Raw genomic sequence first — 14046 nt, 5'->3', positions numbered from 1 at the left:
ATTCTATTAACAGTGCAATTAAAATTGCGAGTAATCCCAATTAATTTTTTTAATCGCGATTACTGTTTTTTTTAGTTAATCGCGTGAGTTAACGGATTAATTGACATCCCTAAATTTTAGTCCTTATATTGAAGGAAATATGGATTGGGAAACTCTCTCTTCTGTAGAACTTTTTACATTGAGTCAGATTTTGTTAACCTTACTCAGGTTGACTAGCATTTTACTCTGCAGGTACGCCATCTGATTTCAGTGGGACTATGTAGGGGATGAGGTTCTATTTGGCATGCAGAAAGGTGGCAAAACTCAGCTCTTAAACTGTACAGTTTATTTCCTTTCACTATATATGTAAACTTCTAAAATGCTCTTTGTTCCATGTGACCTATTCTTTTTCATAATGGTCAGGCGGTTGTGAGCTATGATTCCTGCTTTTTCGGCAAAATAGGATCATTTTATTGTTACCTCATCTTCCCCTTTGCCTATTTTATACATCTGTTGTGTCTTGTCACACAATTGGCTTGTCAAATCTCTGGGACGGGGTGGTCTTTTCACTATGTGTTTGTACACTTCATATCATAACAAGGCTCTAGGGTTGCCAACTTTCTGATTGCACAAAACCAAACACCCCTGCCCAGTGCCTTCTCTGAGTCCCTGCCCCTTCTCAGAAGGGGTTCCTGGCCAATGGGAGCTGCGCAGCCGGCGCTCGGGGCGGTGCCTGTGCTGCGGGCAGAGGCAGCGCACGAAGCCCCCCTGGCTGCACCGGCACTGAGGAGCTGGAGGGACACGCCGGCCTCTTCCAAGGAACGGCCTCTTCCAAGGAACCGGCTGCTGTGGCCAGACTTTCAGCAGCCCACTCAGCAGTGCTAACCAGAGCCACCAGGGTCCCTTTTCGACCGAGCGTTCCAGTAAAAAAACAGATGCCTGGCAACCCTATCAGGCTCTCACCCCGATGTGCTACTGTGCTGTAAATAAAAATACTTTGTTCTTATACAGTACTCTAGCTGTTGTTTTAAATTATTCCCATCTCACCAGAGTTCCTTCCCCACGTTGTCTGTGGGGCAGGACCCAGCGCTCCCCCTGCTCTGTGGGGATGGTCAGGTATTTTTCCCCACTCCACTTCCACCCCTAAGAGGCTCAGCCATCCAGCTGGGCCTGGACAGTCCACTCTTCTGGGGTTGGAAGTGAACAGAACAAAAGAAGAATTAACACAAGTGAATCATCCCCAAACTGGGTAAAAGAAGCTCTTGTCCGTCACCGGGTGTTCAGCAGGCTGCAGCCCTAAGCTGAGTTCACAAATAAATAGCAGGGTATAGTCCCGCCCCAGGGAGAGTCAGTCTCAGGTCTCCCTTCCTTCTGGAAGGGGCCATTGGGCAGTGGCTATTCGAGACGCTCCTGCCTTCAGCTGGCCCCTCTCCAGGCACTGAGGACTAAATTCAGCTCTCCTTTCAAGTCTGCCTGAGCCCAGAACCCTTTTAAGTTCCTTCCTCCATTTGTGACCTCTCTCTCAGGTGTGATGGGGCCAGGGCCAGCTGAGCCCCCAGTGGCTTGTTAACCCCATGGGGTTTGCATACCCCCTCACACACCTTTCAAGGAAAATGATGGCCACCTTGTCCCATGCCGGGGGGGGGGGTAGTGGTTTAAGATCAATGTAATTTCTGTTTGGTTCACACAATTAAACTCCTTCCAACTGTGGCAGAATTGGTGAACCCCCATCTCCGGAGATACCAGCTACTGCACAGAGCCACTGTGCCCCCAGGTCCTCCACTAATCACTGGGTCAATTCAAAACCAACTGCCCACAGGCTGATCCTCTGGCGGCAGGTAAGGGAAGTCACCACCACCATGCCGGCAGCACAAACCCCGGGTAAGGGTGCGTACCTACCACCCAGCAGTGAGGTTTGCAAAATTGCAGGTCTCCTCGCCTGGGCCCACAGCGTGTAAGCCCTACATGCCAAAGCGCCTCACTGAACATCAGTGTCCCCTCTTGCAATGGCGCTAATTAAATTACCTTTACTGTCCCGGTGGCCTCAGCCATTGCTAGGGAGGCCAGTGCACACCCTGGGCCTCGGAGCAGCAGCCCCGCGCCTTCCCGCTCCGCCTCCATGTCGGGCGGGTTGGAAAGTCTGTTCGGGTGCCCTGGTCTGCTTGCACCACATCGCGGCTCCCAAGGAAGGGGAGGGAGGCCCGGCCACCCGGGTGCGTGTCGCTCCGCCGGCGCTGCCGCGGCAGCAGCGGGGCTTGCGGTGCCGCTTGGCCGGCTGCCGGGCGCTGGGGAGGGGCGGCGAGGGCGGAGGGCGCCTGCGCTGCCACCCCCTTGACCGCCCGCCGGCGCGGGGCGCGGGGGGTGTGCGCGCGCTCTCCCCGCCCCCTGGCTCCCGGCGCGGCGCAGCTGTCGCTGTGCAGGCGGAGGGGGCAGGCGGGCTGCGGATTCCTCCAGTCACTCCCTTGCGCTGCCGCCGCTGCCCGGAGCGGCGTCGCCCCCCACTCGCCGCTGCGGAGCGGAGCCCTCAGCTTGCCGCGACGGGAGCGGCTCCCCAGCCCGGCGAGGTAGGGGCTCTCGGTGCATGCGGACAACAGGGCACAGCCATGATCGGACCCCCCCGCCCCCGTAAGAGTCCTGCCGCGGGGAGGCATGGCAGAGGCAGGAGGCCGGGGGGATGTCCCCTCCCCATGGGGAAGAGCACACGCAGGGGACAGTAAGGCTGGGAAGCGGGAAGTGTGTGTATCTGATGGGGCGGGGGGTGCAGAGAAAGGAGGCGCGGGCCTGTGATGCGCCCGGCTGAGTCTCCCTCTGCAGAGGGAGAGGGGGAGAGAAAGGCTTCCCCCCTGCCGCGGCGCGGCGCGGGGGACGGGGCCGTGGGCTTGCCAGCCCGGCGGGAGCTGGTGGGAGTGGGTGCGGGCTGCGCGCACCCAGCGCTATAGCCGGCTCCATCCCTCTGTGGCAGTGGGGTTATTGTGCCCCCTCCGCGGTCTGGTTTGTGCGTGGACAAGGCGATGAGTGGTCCAGCCGCAAAACCGGGCAACGACGGGGGAGCGAATGACAGCAGGGAGCTTCAAACCCCCCCCCCCCCCGGACCGTGGGAGCCTGGCATAGGTGGCTGCCTGTAACGGTACATGGGATGCAAACAGGCGTGGTCGGGAGCTAGCTGCGCTGCTGCCGCCGCCGCCGCCTCTTCCCCCCCCCCCCATCTTTCTGGACTGGGCGCACACCAGCTCTGGGGGAGACCGGTCAGTTTCCCCTCTCTCCTTCCCTCCCCCCAGGACTTCAACAGGTTCGTGTTTTAGGGCTGGATGTGGATCTGCCAGGGTTCCCTCTGTTGGTATAATCGGCATCTTCGTTACGTATTGGTTGGATTGCGGTAATAGTGCCTTTCCAGACCATAAAGCCTAATCAGACTTGAATTTATCTGTGTGGAATGATAAGGACGTTTCGCCTCCCTGTTCGCTCTGTTGCAGTATTTATATTTGGGAAGCATGTGTGTGCAAATCATGCCTGTGTTGTATATTGTTATGGTTTTCCCTTTCCTTTATGCCTGAGGAGAAATGATGCAGCACAATGCAGTGATCTGACAACGTTTATTCGGGTCTTTCCGGCTACATTTTGCATGATTCCCTTATGCACTGTCAAAACCCCACCCAACAGGAAATCGAGATTGTTTTTTTCCCGGGAACAAACGCAATCACCGCCCTATCATTCTACCCGCTTGCCTTTTATGTTGGTGGTTTGTGACTCTGATCAGTGTGTCGTGGAGGTGCAGATGGCAATTGTGCGTTTAGGGTGTGTGTGTGTGTGTGTGTGTGTGTGTGTTTTTGCTTGCTCTTGGTTTCTGTAATGGAGGGGGAGTTATGCGATTGCAGTTCTGCAGCTCTAATGCGGTCTGATGGAGTCCAGCCTGCAGCTGTGGAACATTAATCTGATACTACAAAAGTAGCAGCATTAGGGAGGGGTTACAGGAAGAATGCTATTGTAAATGAGAGGAAACGGTGTACATTTATATTGTACCAGATAGGCACCTACTGTTCTTGCACCATTTAAACGCAGACTGTATGTAAATCAGGTGGATATAGTCAGGCTGGTTCTGGATATTAAGTGCCCTTTCACATTATGCAGGAGAGCATGTTAGACCACCTGGTATTTCTTTACTTTATACATGAAAGGTATTTGTGCTGTCATCACCATTAAATCTTTAAATTCTCATACTGTACATTTAGGAATCTAAAATGTTTTTTTGCAATTTCATTAGTCTCCTTTCAGATTGTTACACAATACTGTTGCTTATATTTACAGAAGAAACATTTGTTTTATTTGGAGTGTTTGACTTCCTGACTTCTAAATGATTAGCCATATAAAGTTCAAACTTATTGGTTATGAGGCTTTGGCTTAAATTTTTAATAGTCTGAAAGTTTTATGGACCTGAAATGCCTGTATTACTGAGGTGAACACATAATTAAAAAGGCATAATGCATGGACTTAAATTAATTTGTATCTTCCAGATCAACAGAGTAGTTTGATGTCTACAGGCCTGTTTTAACCAAAAAAACCCAAAAAAACCCAAAAAACCAAAAAAAACCCCAAAAACCAAAAACTCCACCAAAAAGCAGAGTTCTGCCAAATATTGCAAGACTGCAGTATCTCTGAAAAATCCGTCTTTCATAGCAGTGTAAAGTGACATTTTAAAATCAAGATGACTTAAAAATAATAATTTAAACATAGATCCTTTGATTTTGAAGTATATGAAACATTTAATCTATTACAAGACTTAACTTTTACGCAAAAATCGAGTAAGCAATTGAATATAACATAAATTCCATTCCAGTCCTCCAGTTCTGAGGAAATTTGCATCCTTACAGTCAGAAGAGTGGGGTGGTGGGAGAGAAGAGAGATTGCTTTCTAGATAATGTCTACATAAGATTTTGTGCTTTCATCATGAGATTGTCCATAGACCTAGATTTTGAATTATCAATATAAAAAGTAAAATTCCTGTAAATGGAAAATAAAACTACCAAGGTTTGAGATTTCTTGAAACATTATATACAAAGGTTTGTTGATAGAATTGTGGATATTATGAGCTAGGTGACTGATTTTTGATTATTTCTGGCCTGTCCTGAAGATTATCTAGGCAGTTGGTGTTTATTACTTTATTAAAGAAATCTTAGCAGTGTGGAAGCGTCACAGGAAACTTATCCATTTTGACTTGTTAGCCAATGTGCAAAACTCCCAACCAGAAAAAGGACTTGAATGTACGATGAAGCCTCTAGAGTAGTCGTATTTACCACTGTGGGCTGCATTTACACAATATATATACTACCTGTATGGCCCTGAGGATGTCACATGGGCTGCAGCTATGTGCCGATTTGGCCAAAGGCGGCCCGTGGGCTGAGAATCACTGCTCTAGAGTGAAAGATGTACGTTTATGATGGTAATGGTGACAAAAAGCAGTAGGTGGCCAAAGAATTAGTTGCTTTTACCAAATTCACTTCTACTGTTTAACAGTCTAGTTGTCAAGATGGTTGACTTTTCTGAAGAAAACTTGCAAAAATGGTTGTTGTGATTCCAGTGTGACACAGCAATTCTTGGTGATTAGTGCTGGCTAGTTAATGTGTCGCAACTGATACTAGGAAGACGCTAAATAAAATGAATAAACCATAGTATTTTTGCAATATTAAACCATACAGTTTATTCTTTGCATACTGTAACAAAGTTGGTACTAAATCTGGTAGTAGAGTAGTAGCATTGCTGTAGAACAAGTTCAATGAAGTAAATTGTATGTGGTAAAAGGTAAAGCTTGTGATGGAACATAAATGAGTAGTTGTGTCAGAAAGTGTTGCAGAACCCTATTTCAGCTTTAGTGTGGGATGAATCCAGAAACCCTTGGGATTAATCTGTACGTGCTCCCAAGGATGGAACAGACTGATGGTGAAACGTTTGTGCTCACGCTGGTCATGTTGTACACAAACCAAAGCACTACTGCATGATCTAATTTAAGGCCTACCTGCCTTTAAATTGGACATATACCTTCAAAAGAAATGTGATGAAAGCCCTTTTTTCATATAAAGATTTCTTGAACTACCTCTCCTTTATCAAGGGCCCCCACAGTGATCATTGACATTACATAGGCTTGGAGAAGTATTTTATATGGGTCAGTGTGACATGAGTCCTACCAAATTCATGGTCCATTTTTGTAAATTTCACAGTGGTAGCATTTAAAAAAATCTTGAATTTCGTGGTTTCAGTTATTTATATCTTAAATGTCATGGTGTTGTAACAAAACATGAATATGTATTTTAAAAAAGGCAAAATATAAACATGTAAACCCCTTAAAACTATTTCTCAAACTGGGGGTCCGGACCCAAAAAAATGGGCCACAAGGCGATTGTAGAGGGGGTCACCGTATGGCCCAGTAGAGCTGGGTGCCCAGCTCTGAAGGCAGCACCACCACCAGTAGCAGCATGGGAGTAAGGGTGGCAATACTTTAATCCTCCCCACAATAGCTTTGTGACCCTCTTTTGGGTTGGGACTTCTAGATTGAGAAATGCTGTGTAGTTTTGTATATTTTTTACCCTGTAGTATAGGGTACTTTTATAGTATATAGTAAAAATACACAAAAGACCAGATTTCACAGCGGAGACAAGATTTCATGGTCCATGACTCGTTTTTCATGGCCATGAATTTGGTCGGGCCCCAGACATGAGACATTCACCTCTTTTGTGAGTGCCTCCTGTTGGGTGGGTGTGGTGCTGCAGTCTTTTTTTCTCCTGGCACCCCCTATAGGTTGTCAGCCTCATTAGGCAGGTCTTCAGTGGCTCAGTTCTCCAGCCAAGTCACACAGCTGATATGGTTGAACCCTTTCCAGAGTAGGGAAAGTCCAGCAAAACTATTTGTCCTCACCAGGGTCTTCCGCCCTGTCTCTAGGCGCTTTACATCCCAACTTTCACCCAGGCTTCTAAGCTAGCCTTGTCCTCTTTTTGGGGCCTTAGGCTGCTTTCCCAGGGGCTTGTGTGGGTGCAGAAAAGGATCTGGGGATTACAGGGGATGAGAAGCTGGATATGAGTCAGCAGTGTGCCCTTGTTGCCAAGAAGGCTAACGGCATATTGGGCTGTATTAGTAGGAGCATTGCCAGCTGATCGAGGGAAGTGATTATTCCCCTCTGTTTGGCACTGGTGAGGCCACATCTGGAGTATTGTATCCAGTTTTGGGCCCCCCACCCACAAAGGATGTGGACAAATTGGAGAGAGTCCAGCAGAGGGCAACGAAAATGATTAGGGGGCTGGGGCACATGACTTATGAGGAGAGGCTGAGAAAACTGGGCTTGTTTAGTCTGCAGAAGAGAAGAGTGAGGGGGGATTTGATAGCAGCCTTCAACTACCTGAAGGGGTGTTCCAAAGAGGATGGAGCTAGGCTGTTCTCAGTGGTGGCAGATGACAGAACAAGAAGCAATGGTCTCAAGTTGCAAAGAGGGAGGTCTAGGTTGGATATTAGGAAACACTATTTCACTGGGAGGGTGATGAAGCACTGGAATGGGTTGCCTAGAGAAGTGGTGGAATCTCCATCCTTAGAGGTTTTTAAGGACCGGCTTGACAAAGTCCTGGCTGGGATGATTTACTTGGAGTTGGTCCTGCTTTGAGCAGACAGTTGGACTAGATGACCTCCAACCCTAATCTTCTATGATTCTACTTTGGTCCTTCTACTACTCCAAGTACCGATCCAGGGACCCTATAAACAGCAGCCACATATCACTGCCTTCAGTTTGCTGCTGCTATTCCCTGGGCCTTTTTCCACATAGCCCCTTTTTCTTCACCCGTTACCTTAGGAGTCCAGTTCTCCAGTCTAGTAAATGCAGCTCATTGAACTCCTTTGGCCAGCACAGAGCACCCATCATTGACTCTCTGGTCCCATCCAGGAACTGACCTGTTCAGGCCTTGCAGCTCCTTTTAGCTGAGCCTGTTGGGCTCTGATAGGCTGCACATATACAGCCATTCTAGGCAGGCCTGGAGGACATATCTTTGCTGCTTCTTTCCTGGGGCGGGGAGGGGTAGGACCATGGGGCCTTCAGCAGGAGGCCTCAGAGGGCCATGGACACCCTGTCACTGTCAAGTTACATGAATATACATGTATGCAGTTTGACCGTTTGTACAAAGTATTGTAATTCATTTGTGAGGAGCCTGTGCTACACAGCTCAAATGAGACAATTTATTTATTCAGATTTGTGGGTACTACATACAAATTAAAAGCCTGTACAGTGGTTTACCAATAGCCCAAACATCTTCCAAATCTAAGTCCCAAGCAGTCACTGGCCCCCAAACCCTCCACTCCATAATTGTGGGAAAACCTTTGCAAAAAGCTGTATTTTGGGCTCAGTTGGACCAAAGCGAGGAGCCAATTCTGGAGCTGATGTATTGCCCCAGATAGTGCCCTATACCCATCCCACTCCCATTTAAACCAGAGAGCTGCACACGAGAGCAACACAGATAATCACAACTGCTGCAATAATTCCTGTGGCGAAAGACAACCTTTTAGGGCCTGATCTCCACTGTGCAGTCAATAGGAGTTTTCCCTACAGTACCCATGACTCAAATGATAAGGGATTTTTTTTAAAGTCAAAACCAACCCATAGGTCTCCTCGTGTTCCTAAATAACAGCAATGAGAGCTTTGCCTCTGACATAGATAGGAGCATTACTCAGATGTGTAGCTCTGTCTAGGCCCAGCTTGACTAGATTTGACGTCAACAGTTAAACCAGGACTGACTTTGGCCCATTGGTTTTAAAGTTTATTTGACAATCTAATGCCATCTTCTTGTTTTTATTGTAGGTTTATATCTTCACTTTAAAAATCCTCTTCTGGGTGTTTGTAATCCCTATATAACAATCAACGGTTGCCTCATGAGGAGAGTGTGAGAGGGTGGAGTATATGTACTATCTAATGTTACACAGGTAGAATCAACTTTCTGCAGGTATGCTGCACCAAAGATGACCTTATCCTGTGTTTAATTTTGTTTCACATATGATTTTCATTTGTCAGATTTTATTATAACTCTTAAAATGATCTGCTGTAAATTTATTTTTTTAATGAACATGAGTACTGTGGAGCAGCAATTACTTCTGGACCTAACAAAGGTTTACTTTTCTTTAATGAAAAGTAGCGTTACAGAGATTTCACACATGCAAAATTTTTATTATGTATAGCTATATCCCATCTGATTTACATAACATCATTCTTGTTGCTGTTTAACTCATCCTATGAATTTAAGCAGTCTAATCTTTTTAACAATTTTGTTGAGCTTTGGCTATTTTTAATTTGTAGTTAAGTGCTAGAACGAATTGCTCCTGTCAAATCCCCATAGAAAATGCATACTTTTGCTGCAGAAAATCCTCTGTACAATTAAGAAATGCTTGAGTTTATAGCAAAAATTTTCAGGTTTCTTTACCACAGCTTGAGAAGGTGGATTTTTGATGTGTGTTTATCTGAAAGAGAGTGATTTCTATATGGCTTTTAATATATGCTACAGGAAAAAGATCTACAATCATATGTAATCTTTGCAATCTGTTGGTGTCTATCTTACTGTGCCCAATGACAGATTAAAGCTGAAGAGTAATTTGAGCTGTGTTCTTTTAGCACCATTGACTGTTTTTCTCTGACCATTCCCCCTTATTAGTGATTTTTTTATTGTGCTGGTGTCATTTCAGATGTTTCTGCTTTTATGTATCTTTTGTTTTCCTTCCGTAATTTTTTCTTCTGCACAAATTAAGCTTTTCCTTAAGCTCACTCTATTTTTTTAATTGTACACAGGACTTCTTTTAACTTGTAACAATTGTCACTAGACTAGAATGCCTTATGCTAGTTTATAGTCACTTTTTTCATTAACTCCTTTGGAAATGTGCCAAGCATTGGAACTTTTATTTAAAACATATATTAGTTTGACTTGTTCAGCAACCTTGGCACATCAAGAAAACAGCATGAACTGAACAAAAGGGCCACTCTGTGTGAAAAATTTAGGCCAACAAATGCTAATTCACACCTGTCAGCTACCACGAATAGACTAGTGGCTAATACCAATTATGCCATTGAACCAGAAGAGGTGTGCCATTAATCTGCTGTTCAGAGACACTCACTGCACTGCAATCAATCTGTTCACAGGTAAATTTTCCAAAATTAAGTGGATTTTCCATTTACTAGGGCCCTAGTAGATTTTACTACATGCAGCTCTTTTGTCTGAAAAAACTCCCTGAGTGCAAGGTTTATCTGGTCAGATCCTGGAGCTACACCTGTTTATACCAGCTGAGGATCTAGCTTTCCATCCACAAAGCATAATCACCATTTGTTCTGTTGAAGATATTAAACTCTGGTAATGGGGGATTTGCCTCCTGTTCTGCCCCATATAGCTCAAAGCTCTGGGCAAGAATGTTGTCATCTCTTGTCTTTGTTTTATACAGTGTTTTTTTTTTTTTTTCCAGTTGTAACCTGAAAGAGGAAATGCTAACCCCAGTCCATGGAGAGGGTTTCTTCTTCACCCTCAGTACGGAAAGAGATGGATAAAGAAAAGTTAGAAAAATAAAAATGAATAGAGGCTGATTCAGCTGTCACATTATGCCAGTTTTAACATGATATAACTCCGTTAACTTCAATAGTGCTAATAGTGATTTATGCTGATATAAGAGAGTAAGAATGAGTCCCACTCAGGGATTTTCAGTCAGAGATCTACTGGGTAGCTAAACTAGTTTATTTCAGGTTATATGCAGCATATTCATATTTTAAAGTAGAATATGCAGTTCTGGAAGAACAGTTTTTGACCATGATGAATCAGTGGAAAGGATGATCAAAAGTGGAAACACTTATTGGAATTAAAAAAAAAAAAAATGTCTCCCTGCGTCTCTCCATATTCCAGACAAACTAAATAACAGACAGATTAATGACAGGTTTCAGAGTAGCAGCCATGTTAGTGTGTATCCACAAAAAGAAAAGGAGTACTTGTGGCACCTTAGAGACTAACCAATTTATTTGAGCATAAGCTTGCGTGAGCTACAGCTCACTTCATCAGATGCATTCAGTGGAAAATACAGTGGGGAGATTTATATACATAGAGAACATGAAACAATGGGTGTTACCATACACACTGTAACCAGAGTGATCACTTAAGCTGACAGGTTTCAGAGTAGCAGCCGTGTTAGTCTGTATTCGCAAAAAGAAAAGGAGTACTTGTGACACCTTAGAGACTAACCAATTTATTTGAGCATAAGCTTTCGTGAGCTACAGCTCACTTCATCGGATGCAACTGATGCCCAGAGCCTATAACTTAATGTTAAAACATTTGTTGGGATCTATTTTAATTATGGTCTTTATAACTTGGACTTTTGGAGGAGCTTGTTCCAAATGTTTTTCTCATTTGCAGGCTAAGATTGTGCAAAGTGACCTCATGCTAGTAAAGGGTGGGTCAGTTATAATGTGGAAAAATCTCAGTCAATGTGTCTTAGAGATAAGTGGGACTGAATCCCAACTAGGGCTGTGCATTAAGTACTGGAATGTGTTGGAGACCTGCCAGCAGATTGGAAGCAGGACACTGCGACAAGTACTAATGCAGTCGCACTATACCTTAAAATAGTACCCTGGATAACAAAAGATCGGAAAAGTTGTCACTTTACCTCATTTTAGCACAAATTTGTTCCTTAAAATAGATTAGAGAATGAGTATATATTTTTTCTGATTTATGCTCTGTTTGCTTTTTATAACTTACAGGTCCTCAAAAACCTTTAACACAGGGCAGAATTGCATTGCAGGAAAGAAGGAAAATAATGATAACTTTAACACTGGGGCACAAGTCCTTGATTAGGCAAGACTATCCATTACCTACTCCGATACCTGAGTAAGGACTGAATAAGAATCTATACCTTTGCTTGGAACTCGTGTAGTTTTTTCTCAAATTTGTCTTCATCTGTAAGCAAGTATTGAGGTAGAGATAAGCCAGTCACACTGGCACAGAGTTACATGAAGGCAGGATTTGGACTTAAGATTCTGGATGTGAGCAAGCAATATTTGAATATTTAAAATGAATATTGGTTTACCATCAAATACTGAAGTAGGCTTTGTTCAATGGTAAAAATAAGTTTATAGAATTTTCAGCTCCATGTCAAATTTGTCAACAGAACAATTTGACCCTGCATTTTATTCCTTTTGCATAAACGTTTTAAAAACTTAAAACCTGTGATACCTAAAGTAGTTTGTTATGGAAAGAGGATGAGTGTGCTTCTAAATGGGCACTACGGAGAAAACAAAGGGTATGGGCTGCTCTTTTGGAACAGCTTGTGCTATTGAGCCAGTATGTGGTTCTGGTCAGCATTGGTGAGAATCAGCTATAGAAAAGCCTGGAATGAACCAACCATTCTCTTAACACATATTTGTGTTGCTGTGGGGACCAGAACAAGAAACACTGTAATAGGAAGAGGAGAGTGGAAATAAAATGGAACAGTGAGGATACAGAATGAAAAATACATATGTAAATCATGACCTTTGGATTTGTGCAGGTCTCAGGACTAAAAATCTGAGTTGCATTTTTTTAAAATGACACAACTTACTTCATTTGGGGAAAATATACAGCACTTTTGATCTCATTTCATATTTGGAATCAAGGCGACAGCAGTAATTTAGCTCTGGCTGAAAAGGAGGGGCTTGCTCCTTCATTTTGTTCACCTGCATTGAAATCCTGGTCCCAGGACAAAGGTCCTTTTGAGCTGGGCTCAGGGCAGGACTCAAGTGTTGGGAAGAGGCACAAATGGCTTTACGCCCCCCTTGTGCTCCTCCAGTGGTGGTGCTTTCTCAGGGTGGGGGTTTCATTCAGCATGTAGCGTACCTTACAGAACCCTCAGGGCTGCTTTAAGTAATGCTAGCTGGTAATAACCCCCGGAAGGTCATTTCAGCAGCCGGGCATAGGGTGGAGCACAGTGGCACTATGACCGTGCCTTCTCACTTCCAATGCTGGTTCTTGGAGGGGGCGTAGTGTACCAGCTACACCAGTTCTGCACTACCTGGGGATTCCCCAATCCCAGCTGGCCAGCAAAAATAGCTTTAAGGATTTGTATTGTTGGAGTGTTGCTAAGCATCATTGTTACGTTTGTTACTAGTACTGTATAGTGGAATTGAGAATCAAATTCAAAAATTTCCATCTGAGTTTCACTGAACTTTCCATTTTCCCAGTCTTGTGGTCTTTCAGATTTTCTGCATGTATTAGGTTTATTCATTTCCAGAAATTACATTATTTAAAAAGCTATTTGAGTCATGACTAATAAAATATTAGGTGGCACTGAGTTAAAGGAGCAAGTAAATGATGGCAGTGGATTATTTTCAGAGAGATACTTCAAAGGTATGCTTAGATAAACAAGGATAACATAAATTCTGGATAAATAAAACATACACTAAAGAGGATTAAACATATTTGACCCAGACAGGTATTTAAATAACACCAATACAATAAAGAATATCTGCTAGTTATTAATTAAAGTCTCAACTGGATTCTTAAATTTATTCAGTCATGGAAGAAAAGAACGATGTTCATAGGTAGCCTAGTTGCAGTGGAGTGATTTTCTTTTCCTGCTGTGCTTAATCCATATCATCATCATATGGACAAGCATGGCGAAGGATGGCCAGAGCAAGAGAAGATCGGAAGACATGTTGTGATCGGCTCAGTCTCAACCGATGAAGGACCGACAGTCTACGCAGTCTGTGCTGTGCTTAAAAAATGAATTGGCCAGATCTTCTGCTAGGATTAATCTACATTGCTCCACTGAAGTCAGTGAAGCAATACTGATTTCACCAGCTAAGCATCTGGCCTGAGATTTTGAATTCTCTTGGTATAAAAAAATGCAAATGACTTTATTTGGGATGCACATCGATCAGTTAAATTTTTAACCAGTGTAAATAATCTGAATCGGGAGAGGAAAGATTTATTAACAAAAGTGTCCATAAATCACTCTTGTAGATGATGATACCCTCTGTATAGAGAGGTTTGAGTGACACAGCTCTTATCGTATCTGTGTTTTGAGTCTAAGACAAATAATCCG

At 44.2% G+C, this 14046-nt stretch overlaps 2 protein-coding genes across 13 annotated transcripts in view; one reads left to right on the top strand and one right to left on the bottom strand.

The window, feature by feature from the left end:
- LOC144930434 (uncharacterized) overlaps positions 1 to 2409 on the bottom strand; it is a 41944-nt gene extending 39535 nt beyond the window's left edge. For 8 of the 9 annotated variants that reach the window (XR_013635592.1, XR_013635590.1, XR_013635591.1 and 5 more), the window contains exon 1: positions 2005 to 2270. Coding sequence is in view for 1 of the 9 variants with exons in the window: in XM_078852295.1 (XP_078708421.1) it covers positions 2005 to 2100 (96 nt within the window). In the remaining 8 variants the exon portion in view is untranslated. Of the gene's footprint in view, positions 1 to 2004 lie in introns of all 9 variants that reach the window. The other variant, XM_078852295.1, reaches the window with a different exon arrangement.
- The window catches only part of SPTBN1 (spectrin beta, non-erythrocytic 1), a 214669-nt gene continuing 202951 nt past the window's right edge, over positions 2329 to 14046 (top strand). The window contains exon 1 of one of the 4 annotated variants that reach the window (XM_073339156.2): positions 2329 to 2543. The gene's annotated coding sequence lies outside the window, so the exon portion shown is untranslated. Of the gene's footprint in view, positions 2605 to 3192; positions 3269 to 10557; positions 10655 to 14046 lie in introns of those variants that run through there. The other 3 variants (XM_073339157.2, XM_073339158.2, XM_073339159.2) reach the window with 3 other exon arrangements.

The sequence above is a fragment of the Lepidochelys kempii genome, chromosome 3, assembly GCF_965140285.1.
Source record: "Lepidochelys kempii isolate rLepKem1 chromosome 3, rLepKem1.hap1, whole genome shotgun sequence".
Lineage (NCBI taxonomy): Eukaryota > Metazoa > Chordata > Testudines > Cheloniidae > Lepidochelys > Lepidochelys kempii.
This window is presented reverse-complemented; position numbering and strand designations above follow the sequence as displayed.